At 39.6% G+C, this 21,485-nt stretch overlaps 1 protein-coding gene across 1 annotated transcript in view; it reads left to right on the top strand.

Annotated features, from left to right (window-relative positions):
* Positions 1-21,485, top strand: part of NKAIN3 (sodium/potassium transporting ATPase interacting 3) — a 279,433-nt gene that overhangs the window by 224,841 nt on the left and 33,107 nt on the right. Inside the window, exon 5 of the mRNA XM_065398298.1 lies at positions 15,048-15,108. Within this exon, the coding sequence (XP_065254370.1) occupies positions 15,048-15,108 (61 nt within the window). The remainder of the gene's footprint in view (positions 1-15,047; positions 15,109-21,485) is intronic.

Below are 21,485 nucleotides of genomic sequence, written 5' to 3'. Positions count from 1 at the left end.
GATGACACATGAAAACTAGCCATTTCGCTCTTCTTTATGCAGAGTTTGTTAGATCCCAGTAGTAAAGATTCAGAAAATATCTTATTTCTGCCAATATTAATCAAGATAAAATCCAGACTAATGTGATATAATACAGTTTTGACTGCTTACTGCAATATGTTTCTCTTCAAGGTTTCTCACTTTACTATTTCCATTTTGGAAGCTGCCTGTACAGAGAGACCATCAGGCTGTGACACCTTTTTAAAAAAAAAATGTTTGTCACAAAATATAAAAACAAATGTAACTTAAAAAAATCTATCCTCCTGGCTTTTGTTTCCGGAGATTGTGAGCTCCTAGGAGCAAAGGCTTTTTTACAAATTGTATATTTGTCCAGTGCCCAGAACAATGAGGTTCTATTCCAGACTGGTGTCTCTAAGCACTATTGTAATATATGTAATAAATAGTCCTGAGTAGGAGAGTCCCGTTCTGTGTATTTGTATCAGGGCTGATTCAAACAGAAGTGTGCTCACTTTGAGCTAGGTTGTGTCTAACCTTGGGAACAGATCAACAAAATCCCCCAAACTTTTACACTTACGACCAAGGCCCAGGCACCGCCTCAGTCCTTGTGCTTGCAGCATAGAAGAACTGGTTTAATGCCAGTGGGGTCCTAGAAAATTTATTAGGGGAGCAGAGGAGCAAGGCTAAGGCCATAGCTCCATCTGCCTTCTGCACTGGCCAGGAAGCAGGGCACGCATTGCACCTGGTTAAAAAGCATAGCGACACCACTGCTGTGAGAATACCCGCCAGTGCTTCTGGAGGAATTAAGCTTGTATCTTTGCTACTTCCCCACATCTTACATGTGTGCACAACACACACACACACAGTGGTTTAAAACTATACTCTGGCTTTTTGCTGTTAAGTGATGATGCCAAACAAAAGCAGGATCTTTCACGTTATGTTTGTTACCATGCCAAAATGGAGACATGTGATGGGTTCCCCCCGGGCTGCCACCTGGAACTGGGGTACTACTGAGCCACCAGCCTGGGCTCCTTTTTACACTGTACTCCTGTGACAAGCTGCCAAGCTCTCTCCAGGCTTCAGTCTGCACTTTCACCAGCACACATACAGGTAGGGACACACCCAGCTGCAGTTACATGCAGATGCTCTGACTAGCTACTGCCTGGGAAGGCTCCAGCTAGGGCACCTCCCAGTTCCTAAGGCACGCACCCTCCCTGGAGTATAAACTCAAAATTATACCGTCTTACACTGCACAAGGGACTGTACAGCGTAATCTCATGAAATTCGCCCCATCCCTCAACATGGAGAGAAATATACAACAGCTTTCTACTCTGAGTTATGAGTCCCACACACTGGTTTTAGATAACTCAAAAACAAGTTTATTAACTACAAAAGATACATTTTAAGTGATTATAAGGTATAGCAAACAGATCAAGCAGATTACCTAGCAAATAAACAAAAATGCAATCTAAGCTTAATACACTACATAGATTGGATATGAATATCAAATTCTCACCCTAAATGATGATATAAGCAGGATGCAGATTCTTAAGGGGAAGCTGCACTTGCTTACAGCTTGGAATCCCTAGGTGTTCCATTCACAGGCTAAAAATCCCTTTAGTCTGAGTCCAGCACTTCCCCCAATTCCATCTTTGTGTCCTTGGGTGTGGGAGAGTCAGTGAAGAATCAAGATGATGTCACTCCCCTACCTTATCTAGCTTTTGCATATGGCGGGAACCCTTTGTCTCAAAGCTTGATTCCCACATCAGTCAGTGGAAAAATACTAACATCCCAAAATGGAGTCCAGCACCAGGTGACCTGGTCACATATCCCTGTGGTGTCAGAGCAGCCATAAGTTGGAGGCTGTCTGTAGCGTCATCAGGAAAGCTCACTGGGTGGGAGATAACTTCTTCTAAGGCCTCTTGTTCTCTCTAATGGCCCTTCCCCAACCACTATCTAGACTGAGAGCATCTTGTCTACTGGGCATTCCTCAGGTGTAAACACATTTGAGATACAGATACATAGTCAATTTTCCTAACTTCAGATACAAAAATGATACATGCACACAAATAGGATAATCATATTCAACAAATCATAAACTTTTCAATGATATCTCACATGACCTATCTTGCAGAGAATGCATCATAACTATGTCATACTCACATCATAATAATATCATTATGAAGAATATGGGGTGCAGTGTCACAAGACTATTGCTGAGCAACAGAGTTTGAATTTGAATAGTTAAGACATAACTAGATTATTTTTAATAGTGTAATGAAGGTCAAATCTGGGCCTACAATGGCTGCTGGTGTCCTTGAAAGACTTATGCTTCTTCATTAAACTCATCAAATACAGACACAGACAATCCAAGTCAGATGATTCTTGACTAATGGTTTTTAGAGCTGAAGCAAACCATTCTCCAAAGGATTGAACCTTGCCCTGTAAACTCCAGAAAACTCTCTTTAGGTTAAGAGGATAGTGAATGAATATTTATTCACCTGGAAGGAAAAACGGGGCAGATTGTAGAGAGTAGCATGATAAGCAGAGATGTTAGCAGAACTGAGATATGGGAAGAGAGATCATTCTAGGGAATGGGGTTTAGCATTAAAGAGGGAAACAGAGAAACAGCTCCCAGTAAGTGAAGATTCTGTTTGCCAAGTACACACTCCAAAGGGTCAGAGGTACCATAGATAGATGGAAGTAGATGGATGATGCCAACTGAGGCCCATTCATTTCATAAAGAGCAGTCAAGAAAACCCATCTCCAATGAGATTAGGAACTGGGAGGATTAGAAATGTGCAAAAAAAGTTTGCCCAAAGAACAATAAAGCACAAATTTGGCTTTTTCATTTTCATACGGTTCTTATTTGAGGGATCTTGAAAGTCTGACTTGATTATAGTGACTCTACCTTTGGCTTAATTAAATTTGGCTAAACCCAGTTACTTGGGATTAGATTTTGGGAAACCTGCATGTAGTGGCTAAACTGGGATAAACATATTAATCCTTGAGATTAATCCAGTAATTTAGCTGCTATCTAAAATATCCAGTATATAGTGACATATTTACTTTGATCCAATGGAATTGCAGTATGCAAAATATGTCGAGAAATAATCACATACTACATGTATGGACTAGAAGTTTCCAAGTTGCTGGTGACAAAGCAGGGTGGGATTGACTTAAATTGAAGTTATTTAAATCACTGGTTGTCCGGCTATACTGAAAGAAAGACAGGAGACATTTGATATGGATTTAATCAGGTTGCAACTTTATTATTAGATGTCTGGGACTACCAGGTAGATAAAAGTGTACAGTGCAGGTAACCCCATGTTTATTCCATAATTACCTTGGGGGGTTCTGCCATATCCCCGTCTTTTTCCATCCAGATCCCCCCAGCCAATCCATTGCTGGGTCATTACCATTCACCCCCCTTCATAGAAGGGTTAAGGTAGGCTATAAGAAAGGGGGGCTGTCTCCATGCTGTACCCAACCACCACCCCCATTCCATTCCTTTAATGAACACCTTTGTAAATCCATTTCTAATCCATTTATCTGGTCATTGCATACTTTCCCTATGGAGTACCTGCACTGGATATCCGCCACAAGGAGGCACCCGCAATTAGCTTTTCTGCCTCTCCGTGTAAAAGGGAGCTTCACGCACAGGCATGTGCACTTTTAAACTCTTCATCCCATCTGGTCCCCAAGGGATGAGTCAGTGTTGCCAGGGTGGCCCCTTGTCTCCTTTTCAGCAGTTTTTTCCTCTTCCCTCCGCCCCCGCCCCCAGCCATAAAGCACTGTTTCTTTCATTTGGCCAGCCAGACAAATCCTGCCTCCCAGCCCCTTCACAATAAAGGTGAGGTGTGGTCATATTAATCAAGATTTAAATCAGAAGGCAGGAAACATGGATTTAAATAATCAGTTATAATTTTGTTTTGTATTTGTACTTTAGTTATTTTCCTAAATGAAGGCTGATTCTCATTGGTTGGCAGCCATTAAAACATGTTGATTTGCAACTAAATATAGCCATTACATTAAATATGATACTTTTTTTTGGCTAATCAGTAGGATATAGTAAATCTATACATATTTATTTAAGCAATTAGCTTAACATATATTTTTCAGATTCTTAATTTTAACATTTTTATTATGTTAGAAAATGAATGATGCATTTCTTATTTAGTAGATCAGTGTTTCCCAAACTTGGGACGCTGCTTGTTTAGGGAAAGCCCTTGGCGGGCCGGGCCAGTTTGTTTACCAGCCGCATCCGCAGGTTCGGCCAATCACGGTTCCCACTGGCCGCGGTTCGCTGCTCCAGGCCAATGGGAGCTGCTGGAAGCGGCGTGGGCCGAGGGACGTACTGGCCGCCGCTTCCAGCAGCTCCCATTGGCCTAGAGCAGCGAACCGCGGCCAGTGGGAGCCGCGATCGGCCGAACCTGTGGACGTGGCAGGTAAACAAAACGGCCCGCCCCGCCAGGGGCTTTCCCTAAACAAGTGGCGTCCCAAGTTTGGGAAACACTGTAGTAGATGATTCATTTTTTTTACTCATGAGTTGTCAAGCTGCATTTGAATGGAAATTGGAATTCAATTAAAATACATAAACTCAGCATTTAAAATGCCTTGTATTAGGTAGATATAACTACCTTAAATGTGCTGGGTGTATGAGAAACAAAAGGTACGTTTATCAAAACTTGGTTTGCATTTAAAAGTAACTGATTATTAAACTAATGAAATATTATCTATATTGATTGAATTGAACTGATTGTTTCTGGCCACCATATACTTCAAGATTTTAGAACTAGTAGATCTCATCCTCTCACTTCTAGTTGTTATTCATAGATTAGAAGAGGAAAACAAGCTTTCCTGCTTTTTCAGATACCAATTGGTTACTCAATTCTGAATGAACTAGTCATTGACCTCTGAACTAGTTGAATAAATTGAAATGAAGACAATATTTTCTCTGCACCTGCTGGCAAAATCTGGTGTCGCACTTTATCAAACTCTGGTTCCAGGTGCTTAAACAGTGACTTCCATCAGTTCAGTGGTTTGACTCTCATTAAAACCTTGACAGTAAACATGTATTGTTTGAATTTTATTATTTTGTATTTAATTTAAATTATTGTAATAGATTATAGTAGGTTCAGGCCTTAACATAAATTTGAAATTCTGACAGTCTAATTTTAGATAGAAAATATATATAATTTAATTTAAATTTTAAAAATCCAATTTAAATAAAAAATCCAATGTTTTAATTTTTAAAATAATCATAAATTTTTAGCCTACGTGAAGCAAAGCAATATTTTGATTAAATGATTAACAAAGGACCTGGAACTGGCTATTCATAAAAGAGTGTGCTACAAACCAACAATACTTTAGTAGAACTATAAGTATTTATCTTACTTTAGAATCCAATCAAGATCATGGCCCTATTGTGCTAGGTGGTATTGAAACACTTAGAAAGAAATGGTTCCTGCTCCAGAGAGTTAAGTCTAAAGACCTGGTCCAGTGCCCATTGGTGTCAATGGAAAGAATTGCATTAACTGCATAGGGTGATGAATTAGGCTCTACAATTCTGATCCTGAGCCATCAGCAACACAGATAGAAATACCTTTAAAAATTTGGCCCCTCCAATCTCACTACTTCAATAACCACCATAAAATTTTATTGAAATTCAAGATAAGAATAATCCTTTAGGTAATTTGCATTGGCTTTTCTTTTGTTATCGGGGAACACAGGTTTCGCTCTGTCATTTGGTGCCAGGAAAATAGCCAACAGGGACTATTTCAGTTAAGATATTGAGAAACCAAGCGGTGCAAACCAATCAGCCCAATGCAAATTGGTGATTAACATGACAGCTAGATGGGTTTGCATGACCATAACATTATTAATTAAACAGCAGTTGGGTTAATCAAGATAGTAAAAGTAATTTGTTGGAATAAATATTTTATTAGTGTGCCCATCAATAAAGAGAAAGGACATGTTTTCATTAATTCATTTGTAATAATATTCAGATTGTGTGTGGTATAATCTGTTTAAGGATCTGGGTCTAATGGCTGCATAATGGTATGTTTCCACCTTATCACTTCCTGTTAATTGTACTGTAAATTTCAGTTACCTGATTGTAATTACTGGCATATCATTTATCAACTGAACTTTAGTGTCCACTGGTGACCAACTGAGCCTTATAGTAGAATGTTAAGAAGTTCTTTAGTTGTATGTGGCTTTATTTTTAAACAATGTGCATTCTTTCATTTAATCAATAGGAAGATGTTCATTAAAGGGAGGGGGGTTACGATGTATGCCACCAGATCTTCCCTGTCCCCCCCAAATTATGCTTGTACTACATACTTTGGTAAGATATAAATAAAGAGATTGCTTACTCCCACTCATGATAAAGAATCAGACATTTAGTGCACTGTGAAGAAGTTGTATATTTTAAACATAGTCCCTAAAGAACACATAACGTGTAATTGGGTTTTCTATCAGGATGAGAGAAGTTTAAAAGCTAGAGCATAGATTTATACAAAAAGCACAGGTTGTCACAGTTCAGGGCAACTGCACCTGTATTCCCCCTCTGTGTCAACCAAGGACACATAGTTTAGGCTTCTGGCTCCCAGCAGTTCCCTCTCCCAAGTGAAGACCTTCATTTCTCCCTGCTGGGTGGGGATTTTAAAATTGTACAGCTCCTTGTCTTTCACTGTGATATCTCCAGCAAGTCAGGTTGTCTAAAAAGGCTACTGTCTGCACTTTGCTTCCTCTCCAAGGGCTATGACCCGTGTTCCCCCCCCCCCCCCGCTCCCCCAGTTATAAGTTACCACACAGCTCCTTCTAAATAAGCACATTTGTTCTTAATTTTTAGTTTTATGTTTGAGGCCTACAGCTGAGCCGAGTCTGCACTCGGGAAAGTCTTTACCATTGGGAACTTGATCTCCAGCATTGCTGCATCATTACATAGTCAGTTTGGTTCTTTGTCATATTGTCAGGTGACCTCCACATTTATAAATGTCTAGAATGTTGGGTGAAGATGGTGTTTGTAATGACTCAGGATTCTCGCCAAGACCTTTTCCACTTGTTTATCCAGAACACCTCATCCAGTTCCGGGAGAACATTTCATCCAGTTCTCTGGGATCCAAAAACTCAGTTAGACTCCAACATGTCGGTGAGATTACTTTATTAAGAACATAAGAACAGCCATTCTGGGTCAGACGAAAGGCTCTAAAATTTGTTACAAAGTCTACTCTGGTTTAGCTGGAAAATTAAACTGTTGCTTCTATTTTGACCAAGATAACTAACAACCTTTAAATTACCTCACAGTCGCCAAAATGCCCAAACCCAAACTCTCTAGTCATAAGAACATAAGAACGGCCATACTGGGTCAGACCAAAGGCCCACCTAGCCCAATATCCTGTCTTCTGACAGTGGCCAATGCAACGTGCCCCAGAGGGGATGAACAGAACAGGTAATCATCAAGTGATCCAACCCCTGTCGCCCATTCCCAGCTTCTGGCAAACAGAGGCTAGGGACACCATCCCTGCCAATCCTGGCTAATAGCCATTGATGGACCTATCCTCCATGAACTTATCTAGTTCTTTTTGAACCCTTTTATAGTCTTGGCCTTCACAATATCCTCTGGCAAGGAGTTCCACAGGTTGACTGTGCGTTGTGTGAAAAAATACTTCCTTTTGTTTGTTTTAAACCTGCTGCCTAGTGACCCCCTAGTTCCTGTGTTATGAGAAGGAGTAAATAGCACTTCCTTATTTACTTTCTTCACATCAGTCATGATTTTATAGACCTCTATCATATTCCCCCCTTAGTCGTCACTTTTCCAAGCTGAAAAGTCCTAGTCTTATTAATCTCTCCTCATATGGTAGCCGTTCCATACCCCTAATCATTTTTGTTGCCCTTTTCTGTACCCTTTCCAATTCCAATATATCTTTTTTGAGATGGGGCAACCACATCTGCATGCAGTATTCAAGATGTGGGCGTACCATGGGTTTATGTAGAGGCAATATAATATTTTCTGTCTTATTATCTATTCCTTTCTTAATGATTCCCAACATTGTTGGCCTTTTTGACTGCCGCTGCACATTGAGTGGATGTTTTCTTTCTTGAGTGGTAACAGCTAATTTCGACCCTATCATTTTATATGTATAGTGGGGATTATGTTTTCCAGTGTGCATTACTTTGCATTTATCAACATTGAATTTCATCTGCCATTTTGTTGCCCAGTCACTCCATTTTGAGAGATCCTTTTGTAGCTCTTCGCAGTCTGCTTGGGACTTAACTATCTTGAGTAGTTTTGTATCATCTGCAAATTTTGCCACCTCACTGTTAACCCTTTTTCCAGATCATCTATGAATATGTTGAATAGGACTGGGTCTAGTACAGATCCCTGGGGGACACCACTATTTACTTTTCTCCATTCTGAAAACTGACCTTTATTCCTGCACTTTGTTTCCTATCTTTTAACCAGTTAACAATCCATGAAAGGACCTTTTATCTTATCCCATGACAGCTTACTTTGCTTAAGAGCCTTTGGTGAGGGACCTTGTCAAAGGCTTTCTGAAAATCTAAGTACACTATATCCACTGGATCCCCCTTGTCCATGTGTTTGTTGACACCCTCAAAGAATTCTAGTAGATTGGTGTGGCATGATTTCCCGTTACAAAAACCATGTTGACTTTTCCCCAACAAATTATGTTCATCTATGTGTCTGACAATTTTATCCTTTACTATAGTTTCTTACCAGCCTGTAATTGCCGAGATCACCTCTGTAGCCCTTTTTAAAAATTGGCGTCACATTAGCTATCCACCAGTTATTTGTACAGAAGCTAATTTAAATGATAGGTTACATATCGCAGTTACTAGTTCTGCAATTTCATATTTGAGGTCCTTCAGAACTCTTGGGTGAATATCATCTGGTCCTGGTGGCTTACTATTGTTTAGTTTATCAATTTATTCCAAAACCTCCTCTAATGATACCTCAGGCTGGGACAGTTCCTTAGATTTGTCACCTAAAAAGAATGGCTCAGGTTTGGAAATCTCCCTCACATCCTCAGCTGTGAAGAACGATGAGTGTTCCTTTAGCCTCTCGATCATCCAGTGGCCCTACTGGTTGTTTAGCAGGCTTCCTGCTTCTGATGTACTTTAAAAAAATGTTGCTATTCATTTTTACTTTTTGAGTCTTTGGCTACTTGTTCTTCAAATTCTTTTTTGGCCTTCCGTATTATATTTTTACATTTCATTTGCTGGAGTTTATGCTCCTATCTATTTTCCTCACTAGGATTTAGCTTCCACTTTTTAAAGGATGCCTTTTTGCCTCACACTGCTTCTTTTACGTTGTTGTTTAGCCACGGTGGCACTTTTTTGGTTCCCTTACTATGTTTTTTAATTTGGGGTATACATTTAAGTTGAGCCTCTATTATGGTGTCTTTAAAAAGTTTCCATTCAGCTTGCAGGGATTTCACTTTTTTCACTGTATCTCTTAATTTCTGTTTCACAAACTTCCTCATTTTTGTGTAGTTCCTCTTTCTGAAATTAAATGCTACAGTGTTGGGCTGATGTGGTGTTTTCCCTGCCACAGGGATGTTAAAATTAGTTATATTATGGTCACTATTACCAAGTGCTCCAGCTATATTCACCTCTTGGACCAGATCCTGTGCTCCACTGACGACTAAATCAAGAATTGCCTCACCTCTTGTGGGTTCCAGAACTAGCTGCTCCAAGAAGCAATCATTTAAGGTGTCAAGAAACTTTATCTCTCCTTCCTGTCCTGAGGTGACGGTGAGTCAACAGTGTGCCCTTGTTGCCAAGAAGGCTAACGGCATTTTGGACTGTATAAGTAGGGGCATTGCCAGCAGATCGAGGGACGTGATCATTCCCCTCTATTTGACATTGGTGAGGCCTCATCTGGAGTACTGTGTCCAGTTTTGGGCGCCACACTACAAGAAGGATGTGGAAAAATTGGAAAGAGTCTAGCGGAGGGCAACAAAAATGATTAGGGGGCTGGAGCACATGACTTATGAGGAGAGGCTGAGGGAACTGGGATTGTTTAGTCTGCAGAAGAGAAGAATGAAGGGGGATTTGATAGCTGCTTTCAACTACCTGAAAGAGGGTTCCAAAGAGGATGGATCTAGACTGTTCTCAGTGATACCTGATGACAGAACAAGGAGTAATGGTCTCAAGTTGCAGTGGGGGAGGTTTAGGTTGGATATTAGGAAAAACTTTTTCACTAGGAGGGTGGTGAAGCACTGGAATGGGTTACCTAGGGAGGCGGTGGAATCTCCTTCCTTAGAGGTTTTTAAGGTCAGGCTTGACAAAGCCCTGGCTGGGATGATTTAGTTGGGAATTGGTCCTGCTTTGAGCAGGGGGTTGGACGAGATGACCTCCTGAGGTCCCTTCCAACCCTGATATTCTATGATTCTATGACATGTACCCAGTCAGTATGGAAATATTTGAAATCCCCCATTATTATTGAGTTTTTTATTTTTATAGCCTCTCTAATCTCCCTGAGCATTTCATCCTGGTCAGGTGGTCATTAATATATCCCTACTGCTATAATCTTATTATTAGAGCATGGAATTACTATCCGTAGAGATTGTATGGTACAGCTGGGTTCATTTAAGATTTTTACTTCATTTGATTGTACGTTTTCTTTCACGTATAGAACCACTCCCCCACCAGCACGACCTGTTCTATCCTTCCGATATATTTTGTACCCGAGTATTACTGTGTCCCATTGATTATCCTCATTCCACCAAGTTTCTGTGATGCTTATTATATCAATATCCTCATTTAATATGAGGCATTTTAGTTCACTCATCTTATTATTTAGACTTCTAGCATTTATATATAAGCACTTTAAAAACTTGTCACTTTTTAGCTGTTTACCATTACATGATGTAACTGAATGGGACTCTTTTCATTTGACTGTTTCTTATCAGATACTACCCATATTTTATCATCTTCCATCCTCTCCTCCTTACTAGGATATAGAGAATATCCATTAATAGATCCTCCCTTAAGAAATGTCTCTGTCTGAACCACGTGCTCCTCCATACCTGTCGGTTTTCCCCCAGCCCTTAGTTTAAAAACTGCTCTATGACCTTTTTTAATTTTAAGTGACAGCATTACATTAGGCATGAAACAGCCCTATGCCCTCACTGGCCAGGCCCAGATGCTTAAGGTTTTGGTATGGGTGATGCCAGAATTCCAAATCATATCGCACACTACACAGTTTGTATACATTTTCCCTAGCTACTAACATCTATGTTTCTTGAATCTTATTGGTTTGGACATTGTATGATTATGTAAGAACCAATCACTTCGCAGAACATATAAGGATCAATCGCTTATGTCCTCATCTTATGTACATTTCAAGCTTAACAGTTCAGGGTATTCCCACTTACCTCAACTAACCTGAAAACACCATCTTCAGCACACAGCCTGTCATGAATTTGTTTACAGTTTAGCCTTGCACTCAAATCAAGCTATATTCAATTTACTCATGCCCAGCAAGACCTACACCTACAATGACTCAGTGATTATAGAAGCAGAATTCAGCTAACCATCTTCCTTTCTCATTTTGTTAGCCCAGACCATTATTCCCCATTACTTCTTTATGAGAGCTTGCAGCTCCAACTTTTGCATTCAAGTCTCCAAATAGAAGGGTGATATCTTTATTTGGTGTTTCAGTGAGTGTTTCTTCAGGTCATTCATAAAACTCATCAATCATATCATTGTAAACTGCTGTTCTAGGGGCATATACCTGTATGAGTGACACATCGATTGGCTTCGCCTGAAGGCCAATTTTAATGATTCTATCATTGGATTATATCCAGACACACACTCTGATGTCTTCTTGGATAAGATAAATGTAATCCCACTGTCTCTCCTGGGGGAAGTATAGTGCCTGATGATAGCACCAAGAACAAGAATGACCTGAGCCTTCATAAATGAATCATCAAAGTAGGAACATGAAATATGAGAAGCATGTATTAAGGGAAGCTTGCCATTGCGACTGAAGAATTGGAGAGGTGTAATATAGAACTTTGTGGAATCTCAGAGCTGTGTTGGAAGGATAGGGATCATTTCATGACAATGGATGGATACATAATGTGCTATTCTCTCTTATAACTAGGTCCCAAATCATCTAAAAATGTTTAGGTCCAAGCCTATGCCTTGAATTGCACCTGAAAAATATTGGCAGCAGTGCAGATCAAGGCACAAGAATAACTATGTTTCCTATGAAAAGTTCTTCTAAGCAAGTAACAAACAACCTTCTGCAGCAACTGAAATTTCCAAGTGACATGATGTTACTGTTCTGATGCCTATAGCCAATGACAGTTTTTCTGAGTTTGCCGATGAACACTAGTCAGTCAGGACCTGTGGTCTTCAAAAGTCACCCCCACATACACAGCACTGCAGTAATCCAACCAGCAGATGACAATGGCATGGATAACGAGTAAAAGAGTTTTCATTAAAACTGATTGTATAATACAAAAAATGCTTTGTTATTTGTAGTGTCATATTATTCACTGTTCTGACAACTAGACATCACAGCTTATTTATGTAAATGTCTGCAAATCACACAAGTTTCACAATTTTTTCCACAAATGATTATTCCACTGGAAGTGCGTACAGGAAATGCATGCTATTGAGCATCCTTTGGTCATTATTCTCGTATTCAAACAATTTTAGGGTGCAGAAATAAAACCAAATGACTTAGGTGACTACATCACACAACACAAATAATTAATAGCCAACAGTCAAAGGGAAGTTGATGAGCACACCATAAATGAAATTTGTATAACACAACCAGAGGTTTCCAGACATGGAGGAAATTGTAGTGTAGGCTCCGCTGCACACCCATTATCATCACCTGCACCTTCTGAATTCACCATCGCTAGTTAATTTCCCAAAGAACTTTAAATGTGTAGTTGTTTCTTTTTCTTGTAGAATAACTTATTATAAAAGGCAAAACAAAATAGCTAGACTCTCCAGCAGCCCAGTGCCCTTCCCCACCCTGCGGAAACCGTGGTTCATTACTGACTCACCGGAATGCAGTGTTTGAGATGTGGAGTTTGACTTAGACATGGTCTGATATGGAGTTTAAGAAATATGGGAGGACCAGTGATTGTGGGCCTGGCGAGTGAAAAATCTTGGAATCAATGGGTACGCTGCCATGACAGACTGCACTTCCCTGAGACCACTTCTAGCCGTGCAGGACTAGCAATACCATGATACTGCTCTTAAGGTTCTTATGGCAATCAAAAGTTTTTCTGAGACTGTCATAGAACACTACTTGCCCTGTGTGCAAGGGAAAAAACAAACAAACAATTAAATAAAGGGTTTGGGGGAGGCTTTTAAGGCTAAAGTAATTATCCAGTAGCACAAAATACATAACTTTGATGAACCCTCACCTATGATGGTAGCAAAGTGACTTAGTACACTAAGTGCTTAATGCTTTTGTGCATTGACCTTCTGTTTTCTGAAGTTGAAGACAACTACCAGGTTTGGATCTGAGCTCAAAATGTGTATCACTGTATGTTTGCTTGGGGAGGTGGGATGGGGGGAAATAGAGAGAGGAGCAAGAGAGAGACAATTTCAGGGAATTCCTGTGTCTTTTACATGGTGCAAACTGAGGACACAATGTTTATTAGCAGTACTGTGGCTGTGTACAAAACTTGACTTCTTATATTGCTGCTTTTGCTAAGCAGGTGTCAGTATAATGTATACACTCTATACCCTTTATAAGGCAGTTTGAATGTGCCAGTAATGGTTTTGTATCATGAACTCTTATATAATTGGGAACCAGCCATGCTTACTGTCACTTGAACATAACATCATACCCAAGAGCTTTCCTATAGATAATAGCATATTTTAGGCATAAATACCCATCCTTAACATTGCAAAAAAATTAATATAGCAAATTAGGTCACAAGTACCTTACCCTGATTTTACCAGTCATGTAGTGTACAATGTGTGTTCTATCATTGGGCCAACTGGAGCGCTAGATATGAGAGATGATGGCAGAAAAAAAAGCTGTTTTTCTGGATTAAATGTTGTTTGAAGATTGTACTGAAATTGCTTTAATGAAAAATCATCCACAAGTAGTGCCTACAAAAGTATTAATTCTATAAATGAAATGCTAAGGGTCAGATTTAATGACCCATGTGAAGGCTTACAACAGGCTGCAGTAACAGCTCAAGGAGTTCCCTACAGGGTTGGTGAAGAGATAAAAGTAGACCCCGTGCCCCTCTTGTATGTATCATGAGCCATGCAATCATAGAATCATAGGACTGGAAGGGACCTCGAGAGGTCATCTAGTCCAATACCCTGTATGAGCCCTCTGGAGGCTTCAAGGAGGAGAAGGATGGTGATGTAGAAATGACTGATGTTCTCTTTTCTGTACAGGCAGGGGGAGTTCCTCACACAATGTCTATCACTTAGCTTCAAGTGCCACATATAGATGATAGAACACATTTGACTGGGAACAATCATAAACAAAAGTGAAATTCTACTCCTGTTTGTCTTTGAGCAGGCTCCCTGGTATGGCTTGTAAAGATGCTGGCACAGCCAAAGTGAAAGGCAGGTTGCCATGATTTCTTGTCTCAAATGTAGCTTACCCCTGTCTGGATAATGTTAAATTATCTCTGTTAGAAACAGCTTATTCTGGGTCCTCATAAATGTGTGTGAAGAGCAATTTTATGTTTGAAATGGACCAGATTGCAGTTATCTTTTAAAAAAATCCCAGAGGAGGGTAACCCCCAAAATTTCTACAAGGCTTTCATATTAAACAGGTTGAACATTTGGCTATATTATCTATATACTCAGTATATTTTCTCAAGAATAGAGAATATAGATTTCTAGGGCAGTGAAGTTTAATGGGTAAGGTTTGTACAATGTGTGTTTGTATGATCACGTGCTGAAATCTGCTTTTAAATTAAGAAAATGAAAGAAAAACTTTTTTGAAATAAAATCTTGGCAGCTGTATTTATTGAGTATTTTTTACGCATTTTCTAACTAACAATTTTCCTCTTATTTTCATGCAGTTGATTGGTTTTGTGTATGCCTGTTACGTGATCAGTGTTTTCATGGAAGAAGAGGACAGCTGTAAGTACTGATACACATCTACTCATCTCTGGAGCTACAGTGTCTGGGGTGAGACTTAGTCTTGCAATAGCCAACTATAGAGACAAAGAACCAAATTTGCAAAATTTAGCCTTCATTTGCACACAGACAATTTTGTTTCTGCAAACACTCTCATGATAGAATATTTGTGTGCAAAACCCACCTACATGGATTTTGTGAACTACCACAGCCACATTAAAGCCATATTGCTCAAAAATATGTGAGCAAGAGTGTGTACAGCCAAGGTTTGTTGTATGTAAATACAGCTTGGATTGAGGCCCCTTTGAAAATGTGTCCTGAAGATATTTAACCTTGGGTTTAAAAATAACCAGAGTGTCAACAGTGAAGTTAATGGTAGGCTACTGGACAAGTCACATTGGCAATGAACAATACAGCTATCATTACACTGCAGTGGACACACACACAGTACTGTTACAGCCAATTAGACACTTGAAATGCAGCTGTCACATTTTAAATTTGCCTTTAACAAGAAAAATAAAACTAAGTAGTTTGCAAAGTTAGGAAGGAAGGAAGACCCTATAAAATAAGTATTGATCAAAAGCCAGTAAGTGAACTCTTCAAAAACCTGAATATGAACAAAACAGTCAGTCCAGCTGATGTGTGTGGCTCTCAGAGTTCCCAGGACTGTGAGTCAGCTTCTTACCCCCTGCGTCTAGTTGAAGCTGGGTGTCAGCGCCCTAGCACCACCAGCGTTTCAGCCACTCAAGCACTCTCCTCTGGGCTCATGCCAGCCCTTCTATTGCCTTGCAGGTTAACAATCGTTGCACCCTAATCCCTGAGTCCCTTTCAATTGTTCCCCTGTGATATTTAACCCCTGACGCTGGATACTCACAGAAATTCCAGATCCTCTACACCAGGTATCGGCAACATTTGGCACGCAGCCCGTCAGGGAAATCCGCTGGCGGGCCGCGACAGTTTGTTTACCTGCAGTATCCGCAGGTTCGGCCGATCACAGCTCCCACTGGCCGCGGTTCTCCATTCCAGGGCAATGGGGGCTGTGGGAAGTGGCGGCCAGCACACCCCTTGGCCCACGCTGCTTCCCGCAGCCCCCATTAGCCTGGAACAGCAAACCACAACCAGTGGGAGCTGCGATTGGCCGAACCTGTGGATGCTGCAGGTAAACAAACCATACCGGCCCGCCAGTGGATTTCCTTGATGGGCCGCATGCCAAAGGTTGCCGATCCCTGCTGTACACCCAGAGGTGTGCAGGGCACCCCAGTTTCCCCTTAAACCAATGCTCCTGTAAACCACACAGGACTGGTGAGCACTTAGGATAAAGCAAACGTAGGTTTATTTAAGAAAGAATAAAGATTTAACTAGAAACAAGAGAGTGGTGGAAACAATGGTTATGATAGAAAATAAAATATAAAATGTGAACCTAGGTTTACAATTATCAATAGTTGCCTTTCTTATCTAACATAGTAGATTTCATCCCAACGTTCAGTCTAAAACATAGTTGTCTGGTTTCTCAATAACCAAACCAAATAATCCAAACGTTCATGAAAGCACCCCCCTCTGCCAGGGGTTTTCCTCTGTGAATGGATTGAGAGTGCCTTTCATAACACTCTTTTATACTGAAAACAGTCTTTTGTTTCTAGTTGCAGGCAGGGTGAATCCCTGCTTTGTTCCAGAGTTTCTTTTTACCGTTATGTGGCTTTAATTGTCTCTCATTTATTTATGGTTTTTCATTCACTGTTCTGGGATGTGGCAAGGGTGGACAATAAAACCTTGCCTTTACCTCACCAGCTGACTAGGGAGAGGTGACAACTCCCTCTTGCTTGAATGGGTCATCATCGAAACACATTACCACCTGGTGACTAATTTCTACTTCAAGTCCATAAGGCATACTTTCAATATAAATATATTATTCCATAAATGTTACCCAGAAAATACATCTCACAATCGTTATGAGTCTTGACAAATTACAAGCTTTCTGTAGATATCTTACATGTTTCTCTTTATGGATACATCTCCTATAATACATGTTTTGTGTAGTGAGTTTATCAAGTCTGAGGTGAGAGCTGTTTGCAAAGAACAGGGGACCCTTTGCCAAGGAGTCTCTGAGTCACAGCATTTCTAAGGATATTATAGGAATTAGCTAACAAACTTTCTGTACACCACACAATTGTCTTCATTATTTTTAAAAGCCCTGGAGAACCACAATGATACTGGAAGAGTGAATAAAAGCAAATGTGGTACCAGCCTTTAAAAAAAGAAAGGAAGAGTGGTCCTGGCACTTACTTTCTCATACACAAATACTTACATAGCCTAACTTCACCCTTTAGGAAAATAATGTAATAAATGTCAAGAGAAAAATCACTAGACAGCTAGAGTGTAAGTAATAAGCAACAAACATGTTAGAGAGACTAAAACTTGACAAACTTGGTTGTTTTCTTCAAAGAACTACATGAAATTCATTTGGATTTTAGGAATGCATGTGATAATGTCTCACAAAATCGTATTGAAAATTGTAATTCAAATTGACTGATGGAAACTGCCATATTTTGCTTGAAAACTGTGTGAAGGACCATAAACGAATTTTTATTACATAGTATAAATAGTAATATATTTCACTGAAGGGAATTCTCTAGTGGGGTACAACATGCATGAGGATAAGGCCAAGTCTACTTAACATCTTCTTTTAGGTCTGGAACGGAGAGGAAATAGCAATACTAAGTTGGGAAGAGATGGAAATATCAGAGAGACTATTAGATATAATATAGAGAGGCCCAAGAAAAATTACAAATATGGACAGAGACTAACATAGTGAGTTAGAAAGATGAAAGTTGGGGGTAATAACCTGAAACACATGTTTTGAATTTTAAGGAGAACCCCAGATAGCACTAATTCTGAAAGACATTTAGGGATGGTAATGGCCAGCAAATTAGTAATGAGTGTGCAGTGCAGTGTGACCGCAAAAAAAGCCATTGTGTTTTGAGGTGCATAAACCGAGTTCTTGTTTAATGGATCATTGGGGGATGGGAGTGGGGAGATAATAATTGTCCTTATATATATGGCTCTGGTAGGACTGCACCTGGAACATTACACTCAGATCTGGGTATTTCATTACCAGAAACATAGCAACGAATGTCAAACTAGAAACATCAAATGATTAGGGATGGTGGATGCACTGATTAGAAAGGAAGTGCCATCAGCTGTTTTATTAATAAGATGCTTCACACACTCGGACCTTTGAAGACTGGCTCTTTACTTTTTGAGTAAGTAGTTTTCTGTTCTCAATGTTGCTCAATCCTAAATAATAGTGTGCTTCATATGGCAAATGTTTTAGTGATGATGTACGTAAAGAAATACACAGTTGTCTCTCACCAGAAAATAGAAAATACTATTGGAAAATGTAATCACCTGCTAAAAATGCTATACCATTTGTATTCAGCACCTGACAGCAGGTTTATAGTCAAGTGCATTAGCCTTGATCCTACTTCACAAAACTCATTGACTTCAGCAAAATTAGGATTTAACTCTGGGCTGCTCTTGCAAGCTGCTGAGTATTCCATGGTGTGTTACATCAATTCCCTTTCACATAATGGAAAGTTGAGGGTGTGTCAGTTTCAGGGTAACTGTGCCTGTATTCCTTCTTTGTGGTCCCTCAAGGGCACATGCTTAAAGGTTTCCAGCTCCCTGCTATCACCTCACTTGGGTGGAGACCCACATCTCTCTCTCCCTCCTGAGACCAGGGTTTCTTAAGGCTGCACAGTTCCCTACCTATACTGTGGTATTCCCTGCAAGCCAGACTGCCTAAAAAGGCCAGCATCTGTGCTTTGCTTTCTCTCTGAAGGCTATGAACAGTGTAGTTGCCAATAATTGCAAGTCACCACACTGCTCTTTCTAAGCAAGGATATTTATTCTTAAGATGAAAGCATTACAGAGAAAACATCAAAACACTAAAAGAACTCGCATGTGTGCTAAAAAGCTTACCAGAGGTCACCCCAACTCTAACCTCAGGATCTGGTAGGTGTCAGTCCTTCAAAAACCCACAACTGGGTTTTTCCTATGGCTATAGGTTCACAACTGTTTCATATTCAGAACCGGAACACAAGCTGGGCAGTTCAGCCATTTTTTATACAGCTTGGACCTCTGATCGCCAGTTTCCAGGAACAGGTAATCAGTAGACAATCACCCTCTTCTCAGGGTGTAAGTTCAAAAAGCTGGATTGTTGCATAATCAGAGGTAGGAAATTTGCATTAACCTCTCCCTAGGTATCCCTCATTAAATCCTCTTACCACTTATTGTGCCCAAAAATTCTAGTCTTGTCTGGCACATTTTCAGTATAGTCATTTGAACTCCCAGGTCTCACATCTGTCATATTCCCCACCACCACCCCCACACACCCAAAAGAGGTTACATATGATAGAGTCATAAGTCCCAGCCCACAATAATACATAAACCATTCATTTAATATAATAGACCCCAACGATATTTAATTTAATAAGGTCTCCCAAGGATATGACAGGACACTGCCATATCTATCATGGAGGCCACTCAATACTTCACAGGCTCAGGTCCCTAACACATTTAATTGGGGTGCAAATACAGCATGTGATACAGAACACAAAAGCAGCCTGGGTGCATGTTTTTTAGAACTTTAGAGAGATCATGTACCTGAAGTCAGTTTTTACTTGTCTTCACTATATACCAATGACAAACAATGTTTTGTTGTTGGATGCAAATGGCAATTTTACATATCCAGTGAAAGTTTATTTTAATTTAGCTCTCCATCCTTCATTGGGATTGGTATGCTTTGGCCGTTTCACTTCAGTTATAAATTTTCCAAATTCTCTTGGACATAGGCTAAAATTTTACTAGATTTTCTCAGTTTCCAGAACTGCATCACAGGTTTTCTTTTTCTGATGTACTTTTCAATACTAAGGGCTAAATTCTCACAGAGACACTTACACTTTCACACTTACAAAGATCTTTGTTATGGCATTGCATGCTAGCAAAAAAAAAAAAACACTGACAGGCACTATATGTAAGTCTAAGATAGATGCATATTAAGAAGGGAATTCAATAGACAAAATATTTTAGTCGCCCAAAAGTCTGGACAATGTGTTAGTGTGGCTGAATATGTGTTTATTATTATTATGATTATTATTTTTGCCAAGTCTGTGGAAAAAGTCTTTCAAACATTTAAGAATAACAGAAACAAAATGAAAACTTGTATATTTACTTATTAAAATGCATTTTAATGCTTCTCATTCAGATGATTGATAAGATGAGCCGGTCCTGTTGTAGATGAGAATGAGACCTTTTCCATTTTTTTATAATATATTTTTAAGATGATAATCCCAAGAAACAAGATTTAAAAAATCATTTTTCACTTTAAACCATCAAGGATCTTGCAATTATGAGGGTGATATTTTTCTATTAAAAGAACAGGAGTACTTGTGCCACCTTAGAGACAAACAAATTTATTTGAGCATAAGCTTTTGTGGACTACAGCCCACTTCATCGGATGCATAGAATGGAACATATAGTAAGGAGATATATATACACTATTAGTATTTGAAAATCTCAGAATCTAGCAGAAGGCTAAAAGCTGCTGATGGGTATCCAAAAATCTTGATATCCAGTTGAGATAAGCTCCCCAACATTTGGATACATATCCACACTTTTTTTTTATAAACCATTCAGATCTGCAAAACTGAGCCACAAATCTCAGAGAACGGGCACTGTTGCATCATAGACGTGGATTTGACACAACAGCCTTTTCATGACACTTTGTTGCTTTTGCTCTTGGCTAGAACCAAGCTACTACTTTGAACTGAAAAATAATTTTAAACAACGTGAATTAAATGTGCTTTGTGACTTTTTAATTTAGAGTAAAGGTTTGGATTGGTTCCTATTTTTGTTGAATCAGTTCCCCCATCACTAGTAGTTCTACTGTTTAGGACATTGATACTCTCATTTACTTCCTGTCAACATTTGTTTACTGTAGAAATAGCCCCCGAGACTGAGCCTTCATTGGTACTTAGAATATCAGGTCTTTTTTCAGCAGCTCTCATTGGTTTGTGGAAACAATTTCACTTTAAGAAGTGTCACTGTTTTGCCAAAGATGTCTTTCGAATTTCAAAATCTTCCTATAATCATCCCTGATTAAACTCTAGCAGGAATATAGAGAATTTTAGAATTTCTTCTTCACCTTTGCCTTATCCTGTCAATCAGAGTCTATGGCACTTGTTCTTCATCTGCAAGTGTTCTTAACAAGTGAATCTTCCAAGCTGATACCAGCCTTCTTCATATCCTCCTTCAATGTAGCAAACTGCCATTTTGGGGGTCTTCCTCATGGGCTCTGTCTCATAACTTCTAGATCTTGTACT

This window comes from Emys orbicularis, chromosome 2 (assembly GCF_028017835.1).
Source record: "Emys orbicularis isolate rEmyOrb1 chromosome 2, rEmyOrb1.hap1, whole genome shotgun sequence".
Lineage (NCBI taxonomy): Eukaryota > Metazoa > Chordata > Testudines > Emydidae > Emys > Emys orbicularis.
This window is presented reverse-complemented; position numbering and strand designations above follow the sequence as displayed.